Genomic DNA, 19,820 nt, shown 5'->3' on the forward strand with positions numbered 1-19,820 from the left:
ACCTTCCCGAGGCTAGAGGCCCCTCCATTTCCAATAGAGGACCCCGAAGTACAACCAGAACCCCCAAGCCTCAATAGCTCATCATATACCAGTTTCCCGTCGCCGGTAGGTTAATAGTAGACTGCTCTATGGTAGAGTGCTCTATGGTAGGCTCCTCTATGGTAGACTTATGGTAGCTCCTGTGCACGGGGACATTCGTGCCTTCTATCAGTACTGCTGCTCGCGTCGATTCCCCAACATAGCACTGGCACCTTCCTCCGTTATTCGCCAGCACGGCTGGTTCTTTTTTCCGCTCCCTGTCCTCTTCTGTGGTCTGCTCTACTTTTCTCTTCTTCTCTCTTACTCATTTCCAACGCCCACGCCCATTTTTTCTTCTTTTTCTTTCTCGTTGCGCGTTTCGCCCAATCTTCTTTCACCTACTTTTGGCCGGCTGGTTTGCCAGCTCACCTTCACCATCACCATCTCCCGCCTCCTCTCGCGCGCCGCCCGCTGACCACCCGCCCCGTCGTTGATCCAGGTTCTCGCTCTTTGTAGTTCGTTTTCCGCTTCCCATGGTCTCTGCCGTGCTGACATGGACAAAAAGGAGACACCAACACCATGGCCGAACCCGTGACCACTATCTTGATGTGGAAACTGATGGCATGCCTTTGGAAAGCATGGAAATCTCTGGAGAGCATATGAATTCCAATGCAATTTCACAATATGGAATCCAAAATTTGATTGACCCGGAGCTGAAACCCCCAGAGATGGACCAGTCCATCCTGAATTTTTTAGAATATCTAGCGCTTGGGGAATTAATTATAGATTCTTTCAGATTTTGACTGTCAGACATAATTTAAGAGTGGAGAGGTTCAATTAAAATATCACGGTGGTCTGAAGAGGTGAATTTAATTATGCTTAATACTGGTATCGTTATTTTATTTTTCCATAAAACCATGCACTTTTGAGCTGAAAAGCCGTCCGTTTTGCGAGTGGTACTGATTGAAGTAGGAATTGAATCCCATATCTTAACCCAACTCAGACATGACCATCAACCGAAGTCGATAATGAGGTATCAGAGGTAGCATTTAATATGGAAATTGGTGATTTATTGTTTGTTCATTCGAATAAAATTCTTTAGTCTAGGTATACAAGAATTCTCAGTGCAGCCTTGGGTATCATATTTTCATCGCGTACGAACGTTCGACCTCTTCCACTTCTACTACCATGTCATTTCGTACATATATTCCAGGCATATCGTGTTCAATACCAGTATAGCTTCGGGAATCGCGCAAGTGACTAGATATCACGGTCTGGATCGTTTCTTGACCGTGACCAAAATCTAACGAGTTATGTAAACCACGCATATGATTTGATAGTTGACGAGTGGAGCTCGAATCATCGGCCTCCCCTTCACTGGTCCTTGGGATCGTGCTCAGCTTGATGGGGTGGATGTGGCCCGCTCGGTTGATAGATTGGCTCCTGCTGTACGAGCCGATGAATGAATAGGGGAAGATGCGGCGGAAAATTGGTCGAAGCAATGGGAAACAAGCTAACATAGGTAAGCCAAGCGGGCTGATGGACGGAATTCAACACATACCAGACACAATTGCGACATTAATCTCAACATTCCTCCAGATAAAACCCAGTGCTACGTCACGTGGCAGCTCCGTTGTTTGGGGGTTAAATCGAATTGACTCAACAATGGTAATAATAGAGGCGAGACAAACACTACCTCGTTAGTCGTCCGCCTTCCCAAGTGACACAGGGGAAACTCACATAAAGCCAACCAAGAAGAGTCCAATAACGGCAAGCTTCTGACGAGGTCGAAGATGTAATTTGCAGATTTCAATAATCGGCAAGGCAAGAATAATAATATCCATCACACAATGTGCTAGGATTGTGCCAAAGAAAAACTTTGACTCGTTGATGGCGCAATGGCCATTGATCGATTTATCCCAAAAGTATCGTGTGGGGATACATTGGAAGGATACCATAAACGTTCGGAGAATGATCCACATGGCGGATATGACAAACATAATCTGGATCGGAATTCGAATCCATGACAGCTTGAATAACCGCCAGTAGAGTGTCAGGATTGTGAACTTTGTTGAGGCGATTGAGAAGGCATAGAAGTACTCGCAGCAAAGCATGAGACGTCTGCCGTGTTCAAGTATCTCCACTCTTTGATCTTCAGTGATGGATGGATGGAATGTTTGGCCAAGGTTCCAACGGGCAGCCCCTATATCATTAGCATGGGAGTAATTGACCTGAGGCGTAGCTCTTACATATGATCATGAGGATGTTGTAGCTGCTCGCAAATATCTCCAGCCTGTAAGTATTTCTATACGTGAAGAAGCAGGCGGATAGACTCACAAAGGCACACACGCAAAAGTAATCATCGACCCACCAACGCTGTTTCGTAATCCGCCGTGCGATTACTCGAAGTACTAGCGCCACAAGGGCGGCAGTCCAGGTGACGATGGCGGCGACATAGACATTCGTTTGGAGCCCTGCCATGGCCGCGACTACTAGCCCACGACTTCGCACTTATCAAGGATTTGATAGTCGAGAGTAGACTTCATCAAAGAACGGCGGTGACCATAGAACAACTGAAGTCGCCAAAAAATGAGTGCCAACGCGAGTAGAATGACGGGGAGGGGGGATCATCTTCCGGCATGTGTTCGCGTCTTTGCGGAGAAGGGTCACAACTAGCTTCTTTGAGGCTAGCATACCGGCCGGCACACCATTGCAGATATTAGATAAAACTTGAGGAAAGCCAGGCCGCCACATAATCCCCTCTTCTTCACCGTCTTTGGCGAGATAGAATGGATATGCAAAGCCATGTTACGTCGCGTCAGCATCGAGCCAAGACTAGACTGCGGCTTATCCGGCTACGGCTCCGGACACGTGCAGGCCCAGAGATCAGACGCCTAGACGATGGCTCTTAATCTAGGGGCAAGCGCACTCGCCGAATGGCTGAAGTTTCCCGGGTCTAGAATCCGATACTGACTCGCGGCAATACGCGGCTTCAAAACACGGCAAGGAAAAAAGCCTCAGATATCAATCACTGTATTCGATTTTGGTGAAGATATCAAGTCAGCCTCACGCGTTTCCGTCGAGCCTGGTCTAGTGCTGAGGTTGTCTTCACGGGTCTTGTATAGTTGAGAGGGAGGCGAGTGGGAGTGACCAGTGGGTAGACGAAGTCATAATTCACAATTATCTGTCATTGCGGGGTCATGTTATTTGTGCCATCAGGACTTGAACAGCGGGCGGCAAGAAATAGTCCGGGGTTGGTAAGGATGTCATTCAAGTGCCACGATTGGTTGCCCTGCGGTTGAGCTGCTTAGTCCCAACTTAGCTGCATTCGGGCCCTGCGATTGTGTAACATTCAAATGGGAGATGGTGTGAAGCACGGCCGTAGATCCGCGGCTGTGTTGGGTGTGCCCATCGTGGCGACTGAGAAAGCGAGATCCCGGGATGGTGTCGTATTGTACCTATAAAGATCGGTCGCGGTTGAGTAATCAGAGTTTCATATAGTCGTGGGATCAGCTGTGACTAGTTTAGGCCATATTAAATGGATCAGCGAAATCTGACAAAATACAACGTAGCGTCCCAAATTCTTTAGTCGATGTGAACATCATTTGAAACTGCGACGCTGCAGAGAGGGGTTTTGTGAGTGACATCGGCGCCTATGAACTACTTACGCTTCCATCTGAGAAAAGCAATATTTCAACGCGTGGAGAAATAGAGAAAAATGGTGTGACAGGCGACTTGGAATGTTTGGGCTAGCTGGTCGCTTGCTGGGGTGCCTCTAGGGTGGTCCGGGCTAGGTTAAAGGATCAACTGGAATCAAGCTGGAGGGGAGACATCAATTTCCTTTCCTTTTAAGATACTTTCTGGAAGTCAGAGAGACCGAAAGGTCTCGAGGCGGAAGGAGGATCTATTATTTTGCCGTTCTTAATTTTAAGAGATTTATTTGAGTCCGTCCACCTGATATCGCGATCTCGCCCGACCTCTATCTTCAACCTTCCTTTAATATTGGGCTGCTGCAGACCTAATTGATATCTTACTAGCGAAGTTTCCTGCGACCAACCCAAGATCCTTTCTCATAAGATACTTCCCTATCGGAAGATATAGAAATCAGACTGCTCCGACCTTATACGCATAATCTGGTACAGCTTCAGGCTGACCAGCCAAGATGACTACGCGACGACTTTCTGTGTGTGGTTTCCCTAGGGTAGGTTAATGAGTTGGGTGTTGTTCTTGTCCCTTTCGGCTGCTAAAGTGGCAAAAATATGATTCTGTTCTCAATGTACCTAGTCACAGGAAATCCGCCTAATACTAGATAGTGGAATATTGCACAATGGCGACCTCGGAGCTCAAAAACATCTCGAAGGCGCCGTAAAAGAAGTAGCGGAGAGGCTATCCTCCTCGCTAGCACCAGCCATAGTCACTATCGAGGTCGATCTGCTTATTGACAACGTGGGTGTAAGAGCCCCAGCTCGCGATCCATCGTCGTCGATGATCAGACCAGTGGACCCACCAAAAGACTCGAGTAAGATTTGCAGTCCGCAAACATCCAATGATTGAGATGGTCACGGGCTCCAGACCCCATTATAAAAAGGCCTCTAGATAGTGAGCTTAGATGCAAAAAGCCCCAGCACGGGCTCGTTGGAGGCTGGTGTAATGAGATCGAGTCGAGTGTAAGTGCCAGTCGGGAGGCATGTGCGAACCGCCTGTCACGCGTGGGTTGCTAATAGAAGACGGGACAAGGGGCAAATTGAAAGAAAATTAAACGAGACAGAGGTATGTATAACTAGATTGCTAAAAGCTCAATACGCTTGAACGAAGGATCCGTTTCAAGAATGTGACCGTTCACCTCATATGCGAGATCTAGGCCGTTCTTGAACCGGGGAGTCATACATCATTGCTACCTGACTTTGGTAGTTTGAAAAGCAAGCAGGGGATGCGGTGAGTAACTGAAGAAGGTTCAAAAGGTAGTGATTTGTTCTCCCAGACCCATGGTTCAAGCGTGAGCACTGAACCTTTTACTTGGTTTTGATTTGGCAAGGAACTTACCAAAGAGAGTAACCTCTATTCGAGACTAGTGGCCGAGGGAATGATGTTCTGAATATTATCCTGTACTGAGATTCAACTTTGTGTCTGCACCCAATAGCAGGGACATTGTAGAGTTAGGGGAGGTAGCATACGGGTCACTCAAGTCCATCTGTGCCATTTACTGGGTAAATTCATGCCGTAGCGGTTGTTCACCAGCAGGGGCATTAACCAAAGCAAATCTATGAGAAAATTCCGACTTAGAGAGCAAGACATGCAAAAAACAATCGGTCTAAGGTCACAATAATAGAATATTAGTGTACCCTACGCCTGGTTCCCAACCCTTGACAGGATGATCCGAATGCGAGATGAGCGGGCCAAAATGTACATGAGAATATTAGTAATGCCGGGAAGCCATGATCCGTGTTCTGCATTAAGCGATCACATTAGCTCACCGATGTGGCTAAGATGTCAGAGGCCAGAGCCTACGATAGGCTTCGACTGCGGTCGGATTAGCCCTTGGACCACCCCTTTTCCTTAGCCTCAGGTCAACACGCGTATTGCGAGCAGGAAACCAGGAGCGTACGGAGTTATATTCTCCTTTAGCCTCAAGCGTTCAGAGAAAAAGGGGTCCCGAAGTTGAGTAAAGTCGGATTCGGCCCTTCGGCAAAACCCTGCAGTAATACTCACCGTTGTTTATCGTTCACTCACTCAGGGGCGCAGGGCTTTCTGGGTCATGAGCTCAGCCTAGTGGGCCAACTGCAACGCTGAACTTGTGTTTTATGGTGCCAGTCGCATTGATAGTCATAGATGAGACCTATTTTGTTTTGCCCAAACAGGGTTCCCCTGTTGTTGGACAACCTAGTCTGGAAGGTTATTTCCAAGATTGGAGGGGTTGTTTCAAGCATCCAAGCGGACTAGTTAAAGCTCGTATTTCCTATTCCCAATGGGGTTGTCCATCCGAATGACGTAGGATTTTCCAAGTTTTGGGAATTAATCATTGGAGCAATTCGTTTTTCCTTCCCAATGTAGACCTCGAGTATAGTGCAGACCCATTAACAGGGTTCCCCTCTAGGCTTGGCAATACTGCCGGTTTACGGTAGTAATTCGCCGAACATATGTACGATGAACATATATAAAGCAGTGCTCAGCATCATGACGATTCTACAACACGATCTCTATCCTGTCCGCCATCTAGCTTCTTTCCTCCGCTGACTGCGGATATTATCCAACGCCTTCCCAGCTCTTATCGCCTTCATCATGCGTGTCACACTTCTCTCGTTCGTCTGGCTCTACGCCGCCCTTGCCTCAGCGACCATTACATGGTCGTTGCAAAGGGTCTCGAACCCGACGTCAGACCAATCCGACGCATACACCCGCATCACAAGCGCTATGAACTTGGCAGTCGGTCGCTACAATAGACTGGCCTCCCGTGCAAGCAAAACCATCACGGTCCAATACGTCCCCGGTGTGGCCACTGCGGATGGCAGCTTCAGCGGCAACATCCGATTCGGCTCGAACCGTTCGTACATGAACGAGCGAACTTCGCTCCATGAAATCGCACACACTCTCGGTATCGGTCAGACTCAAGCCTTCACCGACAGGTGTAACGCCAACAACTGGCCTTCGGCAACCGCGCTCCTGCGAACATGGGACGGATCGTCGGCAGTCATTAACTGCGGAGGAGGCCACATCTGGCCATACGGGTTGAACTACGACACCGAATGGAGCGAGTCAAATGCGAACCGACATTGCCAGCTGATTAACGCTATGTTGGCTGATGGGCTGGCAAACTGATAACGTTCGAGCTTGGAGGATTGTGCGGGTTTCTCTAGTATTATATTGCAATAGTTGAAGGGAATATGTGTTGGAAATTAGGTGATAGCCTCTACATACGGAGAGAATATTAAGATTGGAGTTTGTCTCCGAATATCATCGCTGCATCACTCGAATCAATCGCGCCGAACGGACCACCCTGCTTCTCGGCCTAACAGAACCTAGCTCTTGACTTACAAGTTATTAAAGATGAAATACTGACTAGCAGATTCTGACATGGGAAAGGTCCATGACTGGAATCTACACGAGATGTATTTGGACGTCCTTAAGAAGAATCTCGTGCATCTCCGTCGTGTTTGATCCGGCCTGGACAAACTGACACACTTTCGTGGCGCGGAGCAGGGCGACGAGGATGTACAGCTGCTCCGCCTCGTTCAGCTCCTCATCCGTGAGGAAATCCATAACGTTCTCGGTCAGGCCCTTGATGTCTTGGTAGCCGCCCTCCTTGGCCGAGAGGTCGATGTTCATGAAATCGAGCTCAAACTCCTCACGGAGAAGTTGTACGTACCCCGGCGCCTCCTTGAGCAATTGTTTAGGCCCGTGTGAGATTTCATAAGTACGACCGACATATGATAACCAGGAGTCGATCCGCATGAGCTCGACGTTCAGGCTCTCGCAGTAGGTCTCTTGGTTGTGCAGATCCATCGATACCTGCCAATCGTACGAAATGAGCAGCTCGAGTGCGGGAATAGGTGTCTGGAAGGCTGACACATGCACTCCCTTGTAGAGACCTTGTGAAATAACGCCTCCGCGGGCGTTATGCGCGTAGGCCGGATATGAAATGTTACCGCGCGAGATCCATTCACGGGTCATCTCGAAGTGCCTGGGGTTGCAGTAGACGAGGCTCGCGTTCTCTTCTAGGAACCCTAGCAGCGCTTCCAGAATTACCGTGACGGATCCGACGAGTGATGTTAGATGAGGCGTGTTGGACTCCCACGGCGTTGCCCAGAATCCTTGGTAGACGTCGACTTGACAGAACCAATACAGGTCCATCTGCTGGAGAGCCACGGTCCTCCCTCGCGAGTTGTTCCGTCTGTCTCGCTCGCGCTCCCTCTCGTCTCGTTTCCGCTGACGTTCGATCTCTCTCTCACGAGCTAGTTCCTCCTCTGTCTTAGAAGCTCGCCTTCGCGGGCTTGAGCTCGGCCCGTCCTCCGGGTACTCTAGTAGGAAATTATGCCTATCATGTCGTCTCTCCCATTCTGATTCTTCAACAATGACTTTGTCTCTCTGGATCTCACGGATCCGCTCGTTTCGCGCAGCCTGTCGCACCTTGGCAGCATAGCTCCGGTCGTTCATAGACGTGTCTTGCGATTCCGGGCTTTCTGACCTGGCCGCAGGAGTTCTCTTTTTTGATTCTTCTCGGTGACTGTCCCCTTCTGTTTCTGTACTCTCATATTCGTCTTCTACCGTGGCCTGCCTTCGAGGTTCGCCTTTCTCTCGCTTCTGGCTAGTTGAGTCTCGGTGTGATTCCGCGGTCGTTTCCTCCCAGTGTGGCGCCTGTGTCAAGAGAAGAGTAGTGGATGGCCTCTGGGAAGAAAAGGGCGTACTGCCTATTCCAGCTTCGGTTACGGGTGGCGCCTTGCCATCTATGGTCTCCATAGTGACACTTGCTGGTTCATTTCCAGGTTGTTGAACCTCTGCCCCTTCTGGCGGGGATAGTGACTCGCTTATCTGGCCTTCAGTGTGAAATGCGGTCACTTGAACTGGCGGAGGCTGATCGTAAAGATTCTCTCCAGGTTCCTTGGCGTCTTCTCGTACGAAGTCGCTGGTATTTTCAGGCTGTAGCTCTTGCGTATGTTCAAGCGGCATATCCGTGACAATGCCTGGCACACTGGAGCCTGGAACTTCCTTACCCGCCTTCTTTCCAGCCAAGGCCGAGTCAACGGCCGGGTCAGATGGCTGTGGAGGTGGAGGCTGGGCCTCCTTGGCTTCCTTGGCTTTGACCTGGACCTTCGCGGCTTGGACTTCTGCCTCTCCTCTCGACTCCCTCTTCATTTCCAATCGAGCAGGCGGAGCAGGCAGAATGATAGTCCAAGGGCCATCGTTAGGCCGACGGGTGATGAGGGTACCCCGAGACTGCGACGTAGAAGCCTTGGTATCTGCTTTATCATCGGGTCGATCACGAGATGACCTTCTGGTGGATGACGATGTCCTGGGGACTGGTCGCTCATACTCGGGCTCAAATCTCTCCTCTGGTAATTGCATTTTCACTTCCCTCGTCGGTCGGAACCGATACCTGTATTCATCCGTGTCGTAGCTGTCATCACGACTGTATCGGGGGCGTCGCTTGGGATTTTGGCGGCCGGCCCATCGATCATCTAACCGTCTAGTAGTACGTCTCGTCAACGAATTGAAGAACCTCTTCGCCACAGTACAGGTATCCCAGGTCCGCGCCAGCCACCTTTCCGAAACAACTCCCCTGACATCTCCATAACTCAAAGGCACAGAGCGAGGTATCGCCGACGTGAAAGCCCTGGGGGTAAAATGAAGGATTGGGCCGAGGATAGGATGGTTAGAACTAGTAATCGATCCAACGGCGCCTTGCATCGAGACAGATTTGTCTTTGAACGAACAACTAGTGATTCTCATACCCGTCATCAGTCCCATCACGGCAATGTCCCTCATGGAAACTTGCATCGGCGCAGTGACTAGGTCTGAGGGGCATCGATCGGCGTCGTAGGTGACCGAGTCATATCGCACTGATGCACCACACGGTCCATTGATGGCTTTACAGAAGGACACCCAAGATGCCTCCCCAACAGATCCTTCAATCGAAGGAGTAGCTTTTCTCAACTTTGCTGGACCTAGCATCCTTCCGCGGATTTCGTTGAGCCGGCTGCCCAGCCAGAAGCTCGTCGAATACCAATAACGACTCAACTGACGATGCAGTCTACCCGGTATAGGACGAGGTTTAGATGGATCAATCGGAGCGCAGTTAGTCATATCCACAACATGCACTTCGTAGTCTGATGATCGTCTAAACCGGCGTCGGATAGCTGCAACGCCTGCCGTGGAGCTCGAGAAGGTTGGGATGTTACGTGAAACATCCTTGGTCACAGGAACTTCATCGAGGTCAGGAAGAGGCTCTTCTCCAACCGCGTAAGACTTGATATGTGGACTCTCTTCCGGCCACAGATCGGCCCGCAGACTGATCTGAGGGATAGAATATACCACGCGGAAGCGAAACTGGGAGAGTTGCCAGATGCGGCGGCCCTGGCCGGGAAGGGGACCGAATACAACGCTGTCACAGAGGCGGATGAGTTGGCCGGTGATGAAATACTGCTGCAGCGCCTGAGCGCTGGTGACCAGAAGCGCGAACAGCGAGACGACAAGTGCCACTACGGCCGAGATCGTGCTTGCGTCCCATTGATTAGCCATGTCGGCGGTGTTTTGAAAAGAGACAGATAGACCAGCTGGGATCAATGAAGTTGCCTGTCTGATCGGGCCAACTCGTGGGGCTGTGTTAGTGACGAACTAGTTTGCGGCTGAATGCGCACCTGATTTCTCCTATGAGACGTGGGTGATCTTGACTGGACGCCACTGTGCTCCACTGGCTTTATCGTAAGCGATATCGTATTGTAAAATTCAGCGTAATAAATAAAATCAACTTTTAGCCAAGTTTAATGTATTTATTGACATATATTTTACCAGTTCTGCAGTGTAGTTGGTTTTCTATAGCTTAGCTCAGTATCATTCAATCGATCAAAGCCATACAGTATTTGCAAACAATAAAGACAACATTCAGCGCTACATTCAGCACCACATTCAGCACCACTTCTACAGTTTATTTAAGTATGTCAGAGGAATGTGCGTATATGAGCCTCGGTCGTCGAGGTCCTAAACTATAGGGTTACCGCTCGATCAGCCGAGACATATTCCTGTGCACATTCCTGAACGCTCTTTGGTGTACGCCTCCTTTGCCCGAGTAAGTACAATACGTAGAAGTACATAAGCCCAATTTAGTCCAGGGTATCAGAGATTCCACTGACGCACAATGCACCCTCTTTCGTATGTATCCTCCTTTGCAAGCTGTCTTATCAATACCTCATAATTATATTATATTTTTTAATGCATTAAGTCGGGGCTTTCCGGTCTTTGGGGATAAAGGTCATCTGATCAGACGCTTGCAGCCACTAGCACCAGGATTAGCGGCTTCCTTCAACAGGAAATACCGTACCGCATAGGCCCGTAGCCTGACCTATTGGGACCAGAAATTGGGAAGATCTCGTACAAGATCTGTTAGGAGTCATCATCTCTTTTAGTATCTCATTCAATTTACAATCTTTTGGCCCGTTCTTTTGAGACCTCTCAGAGATCCATATGATCAAATGGTATCAGCTGAGAAAGTCATCAATTTTGCTCAGTCAAGCTATTTATCCAAATTTTAATCTCGACCCTATCCGACCTTTCCGTCACAACACTATCGCGGTCATCACAGCTCTGCCTCTGGGTGGGTTGTGTGTTCTTAGCGTCCTCTGCTCACGCCCTCACTCAGTATCAGAGTTGGAATTAAGTATTAGCGATTCATGATGTGTGGGGAATTGAATTAGTTACTATCTACAGATTGTTCAATTGACAGTATTTTTAGCCTATTGATGCAACATTCTCTTAAAACTTGCTTAATCAAATTATGCCCGTTGCGGTATCCCTATTGGCTCATCTTTGTATTCATTTCGAACTCTTGAACTTTAGCCTTCCGAACTAGTAAACACACGCCACCACAATAGCTTCCACTTCTCTTTTGCGAGGCTGTTGGGTCTTTGAGCCTCTCTGTTGCTCATTTCCCCACACAATAGTACAAAATATTTAGATATAGTGGTGGAGTACGAGTAAAGAGAATCCAATCATTAAAGGCTACTTAACACTCACTTCCCCTTCTTCTTTATCACGGTCATCTACTTTCCTTTCTGAGCAACCCATGACTTATAGTGATCGTCTAATGTCTCGGTCAGTGGACGATACGATACACCAAGCTCCTTAATTCCCCTTTTATTCTCGACAGAGAACCTGACCCCAAGATTGGCGCGAATCCATTTCCGCGTCAAACCGAACAGAGGGCCCACCACTCGCACGAGGATATTCGGCAGTTCGTGGCGGGGAAGGGTCCATGATTTGGCATGCGATCTAACGTCGTTGGAAATGTCGAGGAATGTCGTCATCTCCTTGTGGCAGATAATATATCTCCCGCTTGCAGATGCAACCTCTGCCGCCTTAATATGCGCTGTGACGACCTCCCTCACATCAACGGTGCAGAAGCTCAAGTCGGGAACGCCAAACCAAAGCTGTCCGCTGAACAGCTCGTCTAGCAAGAAGAGACTCCCAGAATCGGATCCAGTTGTTAGAGACGGTCCCAGAACTAGTCCCGGGCAGATAGCAACCATATCCCAGCGTGATTGACTCTTCTGGATCTTCCAGGCTTCCTTTTCGGCAACGACTTTGGAATAGTGGTATGGGTTGTGAGTAGCAGAGCTTGATTCGTTGAAGTAGCTTTCATGCAGGATGTTGTCCTTCATACTTCTGACATCGATGTAGTCTCCAAAAATTGCGCCAACTGACATTCGTTAGTAATTAAAACAACATAGGGTTCTCAAACTTGGTTCTTACTGGTCGATGTCAAAACAACTCTTTCAACACTCTCCGTGCGGTTAACGCTGTTCAACACATTTCGAGTTCCCTGGAGGGCCGGCTCGACCATCTCCTTCTGTCCATCCTTGATCTTCTCGGCCATAAGGAATGGGGAAGCAACGTGATGAACCACCGAGCAACCTTGCATCGCAGCCTGAAATGAACCCGGCTGTAGCAGATCTGCTTCGAAGAGCTCAAGCTTTTTGGGATATTTCTCTTGCAACCCTCGCAGTGGCTGAACTTTTGAAGCATTCTTCAAGTTGCGTACAGTGGTGTGAACCGCATATCCGGCCTGTAGGAGCTGATGGACCAGATGAATGGCGATAAAGCCGCTGCCGCCGGTGACAAGATGTGTCTGTGAAGCCATGGTTCCTCAGCCTGAATAATTGTAAATTGCTGAGAGCTGTACGTTGCATGTCCAGGGGATCAAAGATTGCCAAGACATATTAGTAGATATCTTGGTCATGTTCTCGGTGTCCGCGGGATAGAAGTGGAGCTTATCATCAGTCTTAGCGGGAGTCCGAATTGAACCGATGCCTCCGTCGGCTGTTCCGTTTCCCCGATTGAGAAAACAAACCAGGGATTTCATTGGGTTTACACTTAGGGCCGCCGTTTAATTTCAGCTTCCCCGCCTTGATATACGTCCCTGAAAGACGAGCTTGCTTTCGTTATCGGCATGTCCGGGGCCGATACTTGTGTAAGTTCACAGGTCTGTCCGCTCTCTCCATAGCACGCTATCTAGATACTCTCAAATCTCCCGGCTTTTAAGTTTACTTCTCTCCCCTGTTAGTTCCTACACTGCGGGGTGGTCGGATATTCGGCGTGCACATGCAATGAAACTAGCGAGATATGGACATTGTGAAAAGAGCCGAGGCTTGGGCTCGACCCAGGAGATACAATTAAAATTCACCATGCTAACAGAAGGTGTGTGCGTGTGCGTGTGCGTGTTAGTTCGTAGCCTGAAGAGTTTAGGGTCCCTCGCTCCATCAATTCACGAGATCAGAGATAACAATTGCTGGAAATTCGTCAGCAAAGATTGGTAATTAGGGCGGCTGGTCACAAACCTGCAACCTTCCTGGGTTTTCATCCGCCTGTCCCTCGTCGTGTGGCGAGAGTAACAAGCCGGCCAGATATGTCTTCGACTCTTGAACCTTCATGACTTGCTGTCGTAGGATTAGAAATGATACCGAGCTAACATCGAAGTAGCTTACCTCTTCAAATGAGTCACGCACGTAGAATCGCACAGTAGTTACTTCTTGCGTCTGACCGATGAGGTGGATTCGCGCAAGGGCCTGCTCTTCAACATTCGGGTTCTTGGATATTTAGTCCCATGCCGACGAGATCTCAGTGTGAAGCTTACCAATGTGGCTCCATAAGGTAGGCTCTTGTTGCTACCGTCAAGGTGAGAATGAAAGCTGTCAGTTATCCAGAAATCACGGAACGGCAAGGATGTTATCGAAGGGGCTGCTTACCCAGTTGCACCGCAAGAGAGTGTCAAGAGCATCACGCGAATAGATGGGTCAGTCTTAAAACTATCTATGATATTCTGTCGTTCTTTCTGGGGCACTTTACCATCAAACCGAACGCTTCGAAGTGAAACCCGTTCTAGACCAGCTTCGACAATGTCGAGCGTTATTCTCCAGGTTGAAAATATGATGCTGCGATGAGTTAGCTATGGTGATCCTGGCTTATCGGAGTATCCCACTGAAAATGAGCAAATACCATTTCTGGTTTGGCGGGAATATCTGCGATAAGAGCCTCTACCTTAGACGGCAGACTGAGGGTTTCTGTTTCCACTTGCGGCTCCATCTCATCTAAACTCGATTCAAGAGCGCTGCCGTGTGTAGAGACGAGTGCCGTGGGGCAACGGGGGTTGTGACCGCACGCTACGGTGTGACCGTTTTGGACAATCTTTTGCGTACAATCAGCGCAAACAAATGTCAGGCAGCTGAAGAACTGAGGGCTCTGTTGTGTGGCAGTTGGGTCCTCCAGAAGTGTCTCAGCGATCTCCAGCGTTGACGAACATTGCGAGCAAATTAATGGCCCCATCTCCCGCTGCACATTGAAAGCCCCTTGGGCGATGCTCGCCCAGTTGTCAACTTCTCGTGAAGCTTGCGGTGCTTTGCCATGTCTCATATGGTAGTGCAGTCCCAAGTTACAGACAAGTCGCAATGACTCAATTTGCTGCAAGATGTTGACGTATGTGCCCGGGCCAGAGGGTTCGAGGTCTTTTTTCAGAGCTGCGTCAATACTGATGATAGCTTGCTGGCGTAGCTTGTTGTACTACACTCGCTCTTCCTGGCTGAAGTCGACGGGACATTGCATATCTCGCCGAGGAGGGAGGTTGATCGTTCCCTTGGCCTGCCTGAGTATAAGACAGGCCGAGAGACGTTTTAGCCTCTTTAAGGCACAATACTGCAGGCAATATCGGGACGTGGTATTGGGTCGGTTGTTGAGGAATTGGCAATTCTGAGGCCCCAGGTGGCGCATGGAAGTTCCACCCCCATGGGTTTGGTGAATGGCAGGCGAAAGCTCCAGGTGAGTGCCACGGACTGGCTACATTAGGTTGGTAACAATTGCCCTGGGTTTCACTGCCCGGTGCGCTCTGTGACTGAAAGCTTAGGGTATTCCAATGGCTGTTATGGTCCGGTATGATCGTTGAGGTGACGTCTCCAGCAACTCGGGCATCTAGGTGCGGTATGCTGGTAGTCAAAATGCCATAGGATACTGGATAAGGACAGGATTGAGGCTCTGCCAACGATGCCGGTTGAGCATCAAAAGCTGCCTGATATCGTGAGAGTAAAGGTTGGTCACCATCATCTTGAACCTGTTCCCCGCTTTCATATTGCAATCGTCGTCGTTTGGGTGCTTGATTCAGTACTTGAGCTGGGTCCATCTTTAGATGATTCTGGAAGCTGGGGTAGAAATCCTGATGGTTGTATTGCTCAGAATCTCCTCTTTGCCCCGCTCGCCAGGGAGGTGTTTTCGTGCCCAGGTCTCTTATGGAATATCTCTATATCGAGGAGGTCCTTGGAATTCCTTGCTGTTTATCGAGGCTGGAGGTGCCTGTCCAACAGGCTGCGCAACATAGCCTACTAAGAGCCTACAGCAGAGAGATTGAAACAGCCTCATTTTTATACAAACGGAATCGTGCCGGTCAGAGGTTTACTTAGTGCGTTATAGCGGAGTCCGTATTGCCAATTATACCCTAGCTCCCTGGAATAGAAGGTGAGCCTCGTGAGGCAGAATCAGTAGCGCATTTAAGTATCGGGCAGCAATGACAATGTTCAGCTCAAGGTCATAGGTACAGCCCGTGTGGCATATTTGGGACTCGGCGCTTAGTAGGCAAGCTGATTGGAATAGCATCCCTGCAACAACTCCACTGCCAGCACCTTCGCCCCCAAAATTGCGCATTTGGTGGTGGCTGTGCCTCATCACATACCGATTTCTCTAGACAAGGCTCTGGACTTCTCTTCGTCTACGAAGCATCCCCGGATCATTTGAATGAAGCCCTTTCTGCTGGAATCTGCGTGATCCGCACATAACCATATCTAAAGAAACCTCAGTCGCGCAACAGTTCGCTCAAGATGCCACTGGCACCCGCAGTCTCAGCTCTTGCGAGACAAACTTTCAAGACTGCCTACGATGAGCTTGATCGCACAATCAGCCTAGGCGACAAACGAGATTTCCAGAGCACGACTCTCCAACATGTCAAAAAGGCTGTGCTTGACCTCGAGAATCAGCTTGCCGCGAAACAATGCCTTCGAAATATGCGCCGCCTCGTGCCCTTATTTCGAGGGCTTGAACACTATTCAAAAGTCGTCGACGTCCTCTGTAACGGGACTCCATTTCTACCATGGATATGGGCACCAATTACTCTTATCCTACGAGTTTCCTCTGAGTATGTTGACGCTTTTGAACAAATTATCAAAGGTTATTCTGGTATTGCCGAGTCGCTTAAGCGGTTTGAGATTCTCAGCGTTGCCTTTATTGATGAACCAGAGTTTCAGCAAACATTAGCTGTTTTTTATGCTGATATTCTTCAATTTCATATACATGCCTACAAGTTTATTCGGCGGAGTGGTGAGTATCAACTGCATGTTAAGAGCTACTTTACTTTATCTAAAAGCTCTCAGGCTGGAAGTTGATATTTCTCGCATCGTGGGGGCGCTTCGAGAGGCGGTTCAATACCATCCTTGAAGACTTGAAGCAGCATGGCTCCTTGATTGATCAGGAGGCAAATTCCCGCAACATTGCAGAAGCAAGAAAGATGCGCGAAGATATTCGAACATGGAGAGAAGAGAGCCAGAGCCAGGTCCGCCGCGAGGAGGTTGAGCAAAACGCGAAGCAGTACGAATCGATCACGTCATGGTTGAGAATCAACGAATCCGATCAACTGGCCATTTTTGACTCCATATCTTCAGAAGCGACAGAGTACCAAGGAACCTGTGGATGGATCTTGGCCAATCCAAAGGTCAGGTCTTGGGCCGATAGCAAACCAGACACACCAGCCCTTTGGTTAAAGGGGTCAGCCGGAACAGGAAAAAGCGTTCTGTGCACCCAGCTCATCAACTTCATGAAAGGATCGAAATTCGTCGTTCATCACTTCTGCACTTATCGATATGCATCGTCCATCATGTATGAGAAGATCTTAATGTCTTTGGTGCTACAACTTCTCCGAAAGGACGACGATCCGGTCGCTCACGTGTACAAGTCATACGTCTTGGAAAAGAAGTCACCTACGACTGCAGTACTTGAGCAGCTCTTGCGCACACTTCTCTTGAGCATGTCAAGTGATCCTAACCAGGCCGAATATATCTGGATCATTATTGATGGGCTGGATGAGTGCGAGCTAGACAAGCAGATGCGCCTAGTACTTCTGATCAACCAGCTCACATCCAAGCCCTCCTTACCCGGGAGTACTGTGTGCAAGGTTCTAATCTCGAGTCGTGCTCCTTCAGAATCATTGCAACGCCTTCGAAAAAAGCAAACCATTTCCCTTGCTGAAGAGAAGGACTGCTTACATGGGGCAATCTGTCAATATGTTGGCCAGAGATTGAAATCATTGGGTACAAAGCTCCGCCAGCTCGACATAGAACAGCCCGAAATCGAGGAGATCCAGACTGTGGTTGTGACGAAAGCTGACGGTAAGTGACCTCTGACCTATGATCCAGAGGCATATTAGCTCATACTTCAAGGCATGTTCCTCTATGCTCGACTTGTCATGGATTACCTTGCGAGCAATATCTTTTTCAGTGGCGACGAAATCAAGGAATCGGTAAATCAGCTACCGCAGAAGCTCACGGATTTGTACGTTTTCAGTTACTTCATGGCATGGTGCACAATGCTAATTCTCTCACTAGCTACCAAAAGATTCTGACGCAAATCCCAGTTCCCTTGGATTCTCGGTCTGTGGACCGCATCAGATGCGTTCTGGGCTGGGTTGCATTTGCCGAAAGACCGCTCCAGAAGTTCGAATTACTCTCTGCCATCACCTTCAGTTCTGGTAATCCTGAGATTGGTCGTCTGACGCCCCAGTACATCTTAGACATATGTGGGACTCTCATCGAAGAAAGACAGGATTCAACGTTGGCCTTCATCCACATTTCCGTGAAAGAGTAAGTGTTGAGAAATGAGCAGGTGAACATAAATTATTAAGCGAGTATCAGGTTCCTTCAGATCTATTCAAGTAGCATCATCATTGACAAGCAACGAGTACTTCACGACCATGGGGTAGCTGCCATTACTTGTCTTCTTTCTGGATTGAAAGTTTTTGGAAATACGTACCGGCAAGAGGATGCATATCTCCGGGTGGCCAAGGGATTACATGGCTTTCACGTTTACGCCACCGAGTATTGGACCGAACACTTACTTTCTTATGCTGTGTCTGCTGATACGCTTAACACAGCCTCATCCCCGTCTCTGCTTGCCCTTGCTTGCCAACTGGCAGATGAGCTAGAACTGTTAGGCCCAGCAACCCTCTGAATGTGAGTCAGAAGCCACCCTGATGGATGAGCGACTGGTGTCTCTGCGAGACCACGTGGTACTTCAGAAACACGTGGAAAGAGCTTTGAAGGCAAGGTCTCTGAAGAACCTTGAGTCCAGGATCTTGCAAGCACATAGTGAGTAATTTATTGCAATCTGGTCTTGTCGAATAGATTATTTACCCTTGTTCAGCCTCTGAATCAGACCGTCAGCGGTCAAAACCACCAATTGTCTCTGAGGGCATCTCCATCATGCTAGCATCATACCAAGAGGTTGTCAGATCCTTGCTGTACCAAACTCACTACCCCGGTCTTTCTGTCGACGAACTGGAACTGTTCAAAATTCACTTTGGAACCGCAGCCTTCACTTGCCGACTAAGTTCCTGTCCACGGACAACATTAGGCTTTGAGACTGAGATGCTTCGTTCGGAGCACGAGATGTCCCACGTCCGATGCTTCCGCTGCACATTTACCGGTTGTCAGTACCCTCCTTTCGCGTCAGCTCGAGCTCTGAGAAACCACACGAGCAAATATCACACGCCAACCACTGTTCGAAAAGCGATTCGCAACGTTACATGGGAGCACTCCTACCAGCGCTCTTACGTTCGCATGGATACGCCTCACAAGCAAGGGACTCAAGAGTACCAAGAGCCGTCTAAGCCCAGCAGTCAGCACTCCGTCGAGCCTCAGCAACCTCAAATCAGGCCGCCTCCGCCTATGTATAGACCAAGTCAAATGCGAAACTTACCAACGCTATATGATGAGGAAAAGACTGACTACGAACGAGGCTTACAAGGCCTTTGGGATAAAGTGAACAATTTTCCCCCAGACAGCCCAGAGAATCGTATGGCACGCCAGAAGATCATGGAATTCTCCAGGATGCTCATCGTCAAGATTGGAAGACGGCTCACGGAGCAACATTCCGAGGCCCAGGAGCAACAGGGGAAGCAACCAAAGCACGAACAAGACCAAAATGTTCAAATCAGCAACACCGAAGGTGATGAACTGTCTTAAGTAACTGCGTACCAGTTACCCAGTCAAGTGTCAGATCCACGGGATGAATGATATCAAAGATAAAAAAGAAAGAAGGGTATTTCAATGAGTGGAATGCAGTGCTGGAACTGCGGCGGCTTCTACCTAAATACGTGCATCAAGGTACCTCACATTGAATTGCAAGTTTGGAGGCATGTAAATCCTGTTAGATGCTCACGGCGTCTCAATCTTACCCATCTTCACGAATCTACTCTGTAGTTTGGCATCCCTCGAATGTCTATTATGCAGTGACCTTGAGCTGTGGCATATCGGGGCCAATTGATAGACGAGGGGCTCCAGAGATTG

At 49.0% G+C, this 19,820-nt stretch overlaps 6 protein-coding genes across 6 annotated transcripts; 2 read left to right on the forward strand and 4 right to left on the reverse strand.

The window, feature by feature from the left end:
- Nucleotides 1-1,149: 1,149 nt before the first annotated feature.
- On the reverse strand, nt 1,150-2,499 carry BGZ61DRAFT_391910 (uncharacterized protein; the record flags this gene model as incomplete). The annotated part of the gene is made up of 5 exons (XM_046242839.1): nt 1,150-1,531; nt 1,580-1,710; nt 1,759-2,221; nt 2,268-2,304; nt 2,356-2,499. 5 exons carry the CDS (start codon nt 2,497-2,499, stop codon nt 1,158-1,160), a joined length of 1,149 nt encoding a protein of 382 aa, XP_046103928.1. The 3' UTR covers nt 1,150-1,157.
- Nucleotides 2,500-6,297: 3,798 nt separating this feature from the next.
- BGZ61DRAFT_354058 (uncharacterized protein) lies at nt 6,298-6,834 on the forward strand (the record flags this gene model as incomplete). The annotated part of the gene is made up of 1 exon (XM_046240576.1): nt 6,298-6,834. The coding sequence occupies one exon, from the start codon at nt 6,298-6,300 to the stop codon at nt 6,832-6,834; it is 537 nt and encodes a 178-aa protein (XP_046103929.1).
- Nucleotides 6,835-7,113: 279 nt separating this feature from the next.
- Nucleotides 7,114-8,169, reverse strand: BGZ61DRAFT_353870 (uncharacterized protein; the record flags this gene model as incomplete). The annotated part of the gene is made up of 1 exon (XM_046240561.1): nt 7,114-8,169. The coding sequence occupies one exon, from the start codon at nt 8,167-8,169 to the stop codon at nt 7,114-7,116; it is 1,056 nt and encodes a 351-aa protein (XP_046103930.1).
- A 3,561-nt stretch (nt 8,170-11,730) lies between these two features.
- BGZ61DRAFT_453290 (NAD dependent epimerase/dehydratase) lies at nt 11,731-12,894 on the reverse strand. The gene is made up of 2 exons (XM_046246062.1): nt 12,478-12,894; nt 11,731-12,424 (listed from the first exon to the last, which is right to left on the reverse strand). Exons 1-2 carry the CDS (start codon nt 12,863-12,865, stop codon nt 11,769-11,771), a joined length of 1,044 nt encoding a protein of 347 aa, XP_046103931.1. The 5' UTR covers nt 12,866-12,894; the 3' UTR covers nt 11,731-11,768.
- A 483-nt stretch (nt 12,895-13,377) lies between these two features.
- Nucleotides 13,378-15,394, reverse strand: BGZ61DRAFT_518568 (P-loop containing nucleoside triphosphate hydrolase protein; the record flags this gene model as incomplete). The annotated part of the gene is made up of 7 exons (XM_046252367.1): nt 13,378-13,513; nt 13,563-13,661; nt 13,710-13,811; nt 13,859-13,913; nt 13,971-14,156; nt 14,204-14,781; nt 14,915-15,394. The coding sequence occupies 7 exons, from the start codon at nt 15,392-15,394 to the stop codon at nt 13,490-13,492; spliced, it is 1,524 nt and encodes a 507-aa protein (XP_046103932.1). The 3' UTR covers nt 13,378-13,489.
- Nucleotides 15,395-16,085: 691 nt separating this feature from the next.
- On the forward strand, nt 16,086-19,496 carry BGZ61DRAFT_494602 (uncharacterized protein; the record flags this gene model as incomplete). Its single annotated transcript, XM_046250783.1, has 8 exons — nt 16,086-16,581; nt 16,635-17,645; nt 17,697-17,808; nt 17,862-18,052; nt 18,215-18,461; nt 18,565-18,620; nt 18,688-19,085; nt 19,143-19,496. The coding sequence occupies 8 exons, from the start codon at nt 16,086-16,088 to the stop codon at nt 19,494-19,496; spliced, it is 2,865 nt and encodes a 954-aa protein (XP_046103933.1).
- Nucleotides 19,497-19,820: the final 324 nt, after the last annotated feature.

This window comes from Ilyonectria robusta (genome assembly GCF_021365365.1).
Source record: "Ilyonectria robusta strain PMI_751 chromosome Unknown BGZ61scaffold_11, whole genome shotgun sequence".
In the NCBI taxonomy this organism is placed as follows: Eukaryota; Fungi; Ascomycota; class Sordariomycetes; order Hypocreales; family Nectriaceae; genus Ilyonectria; species Ilyonectria robusta.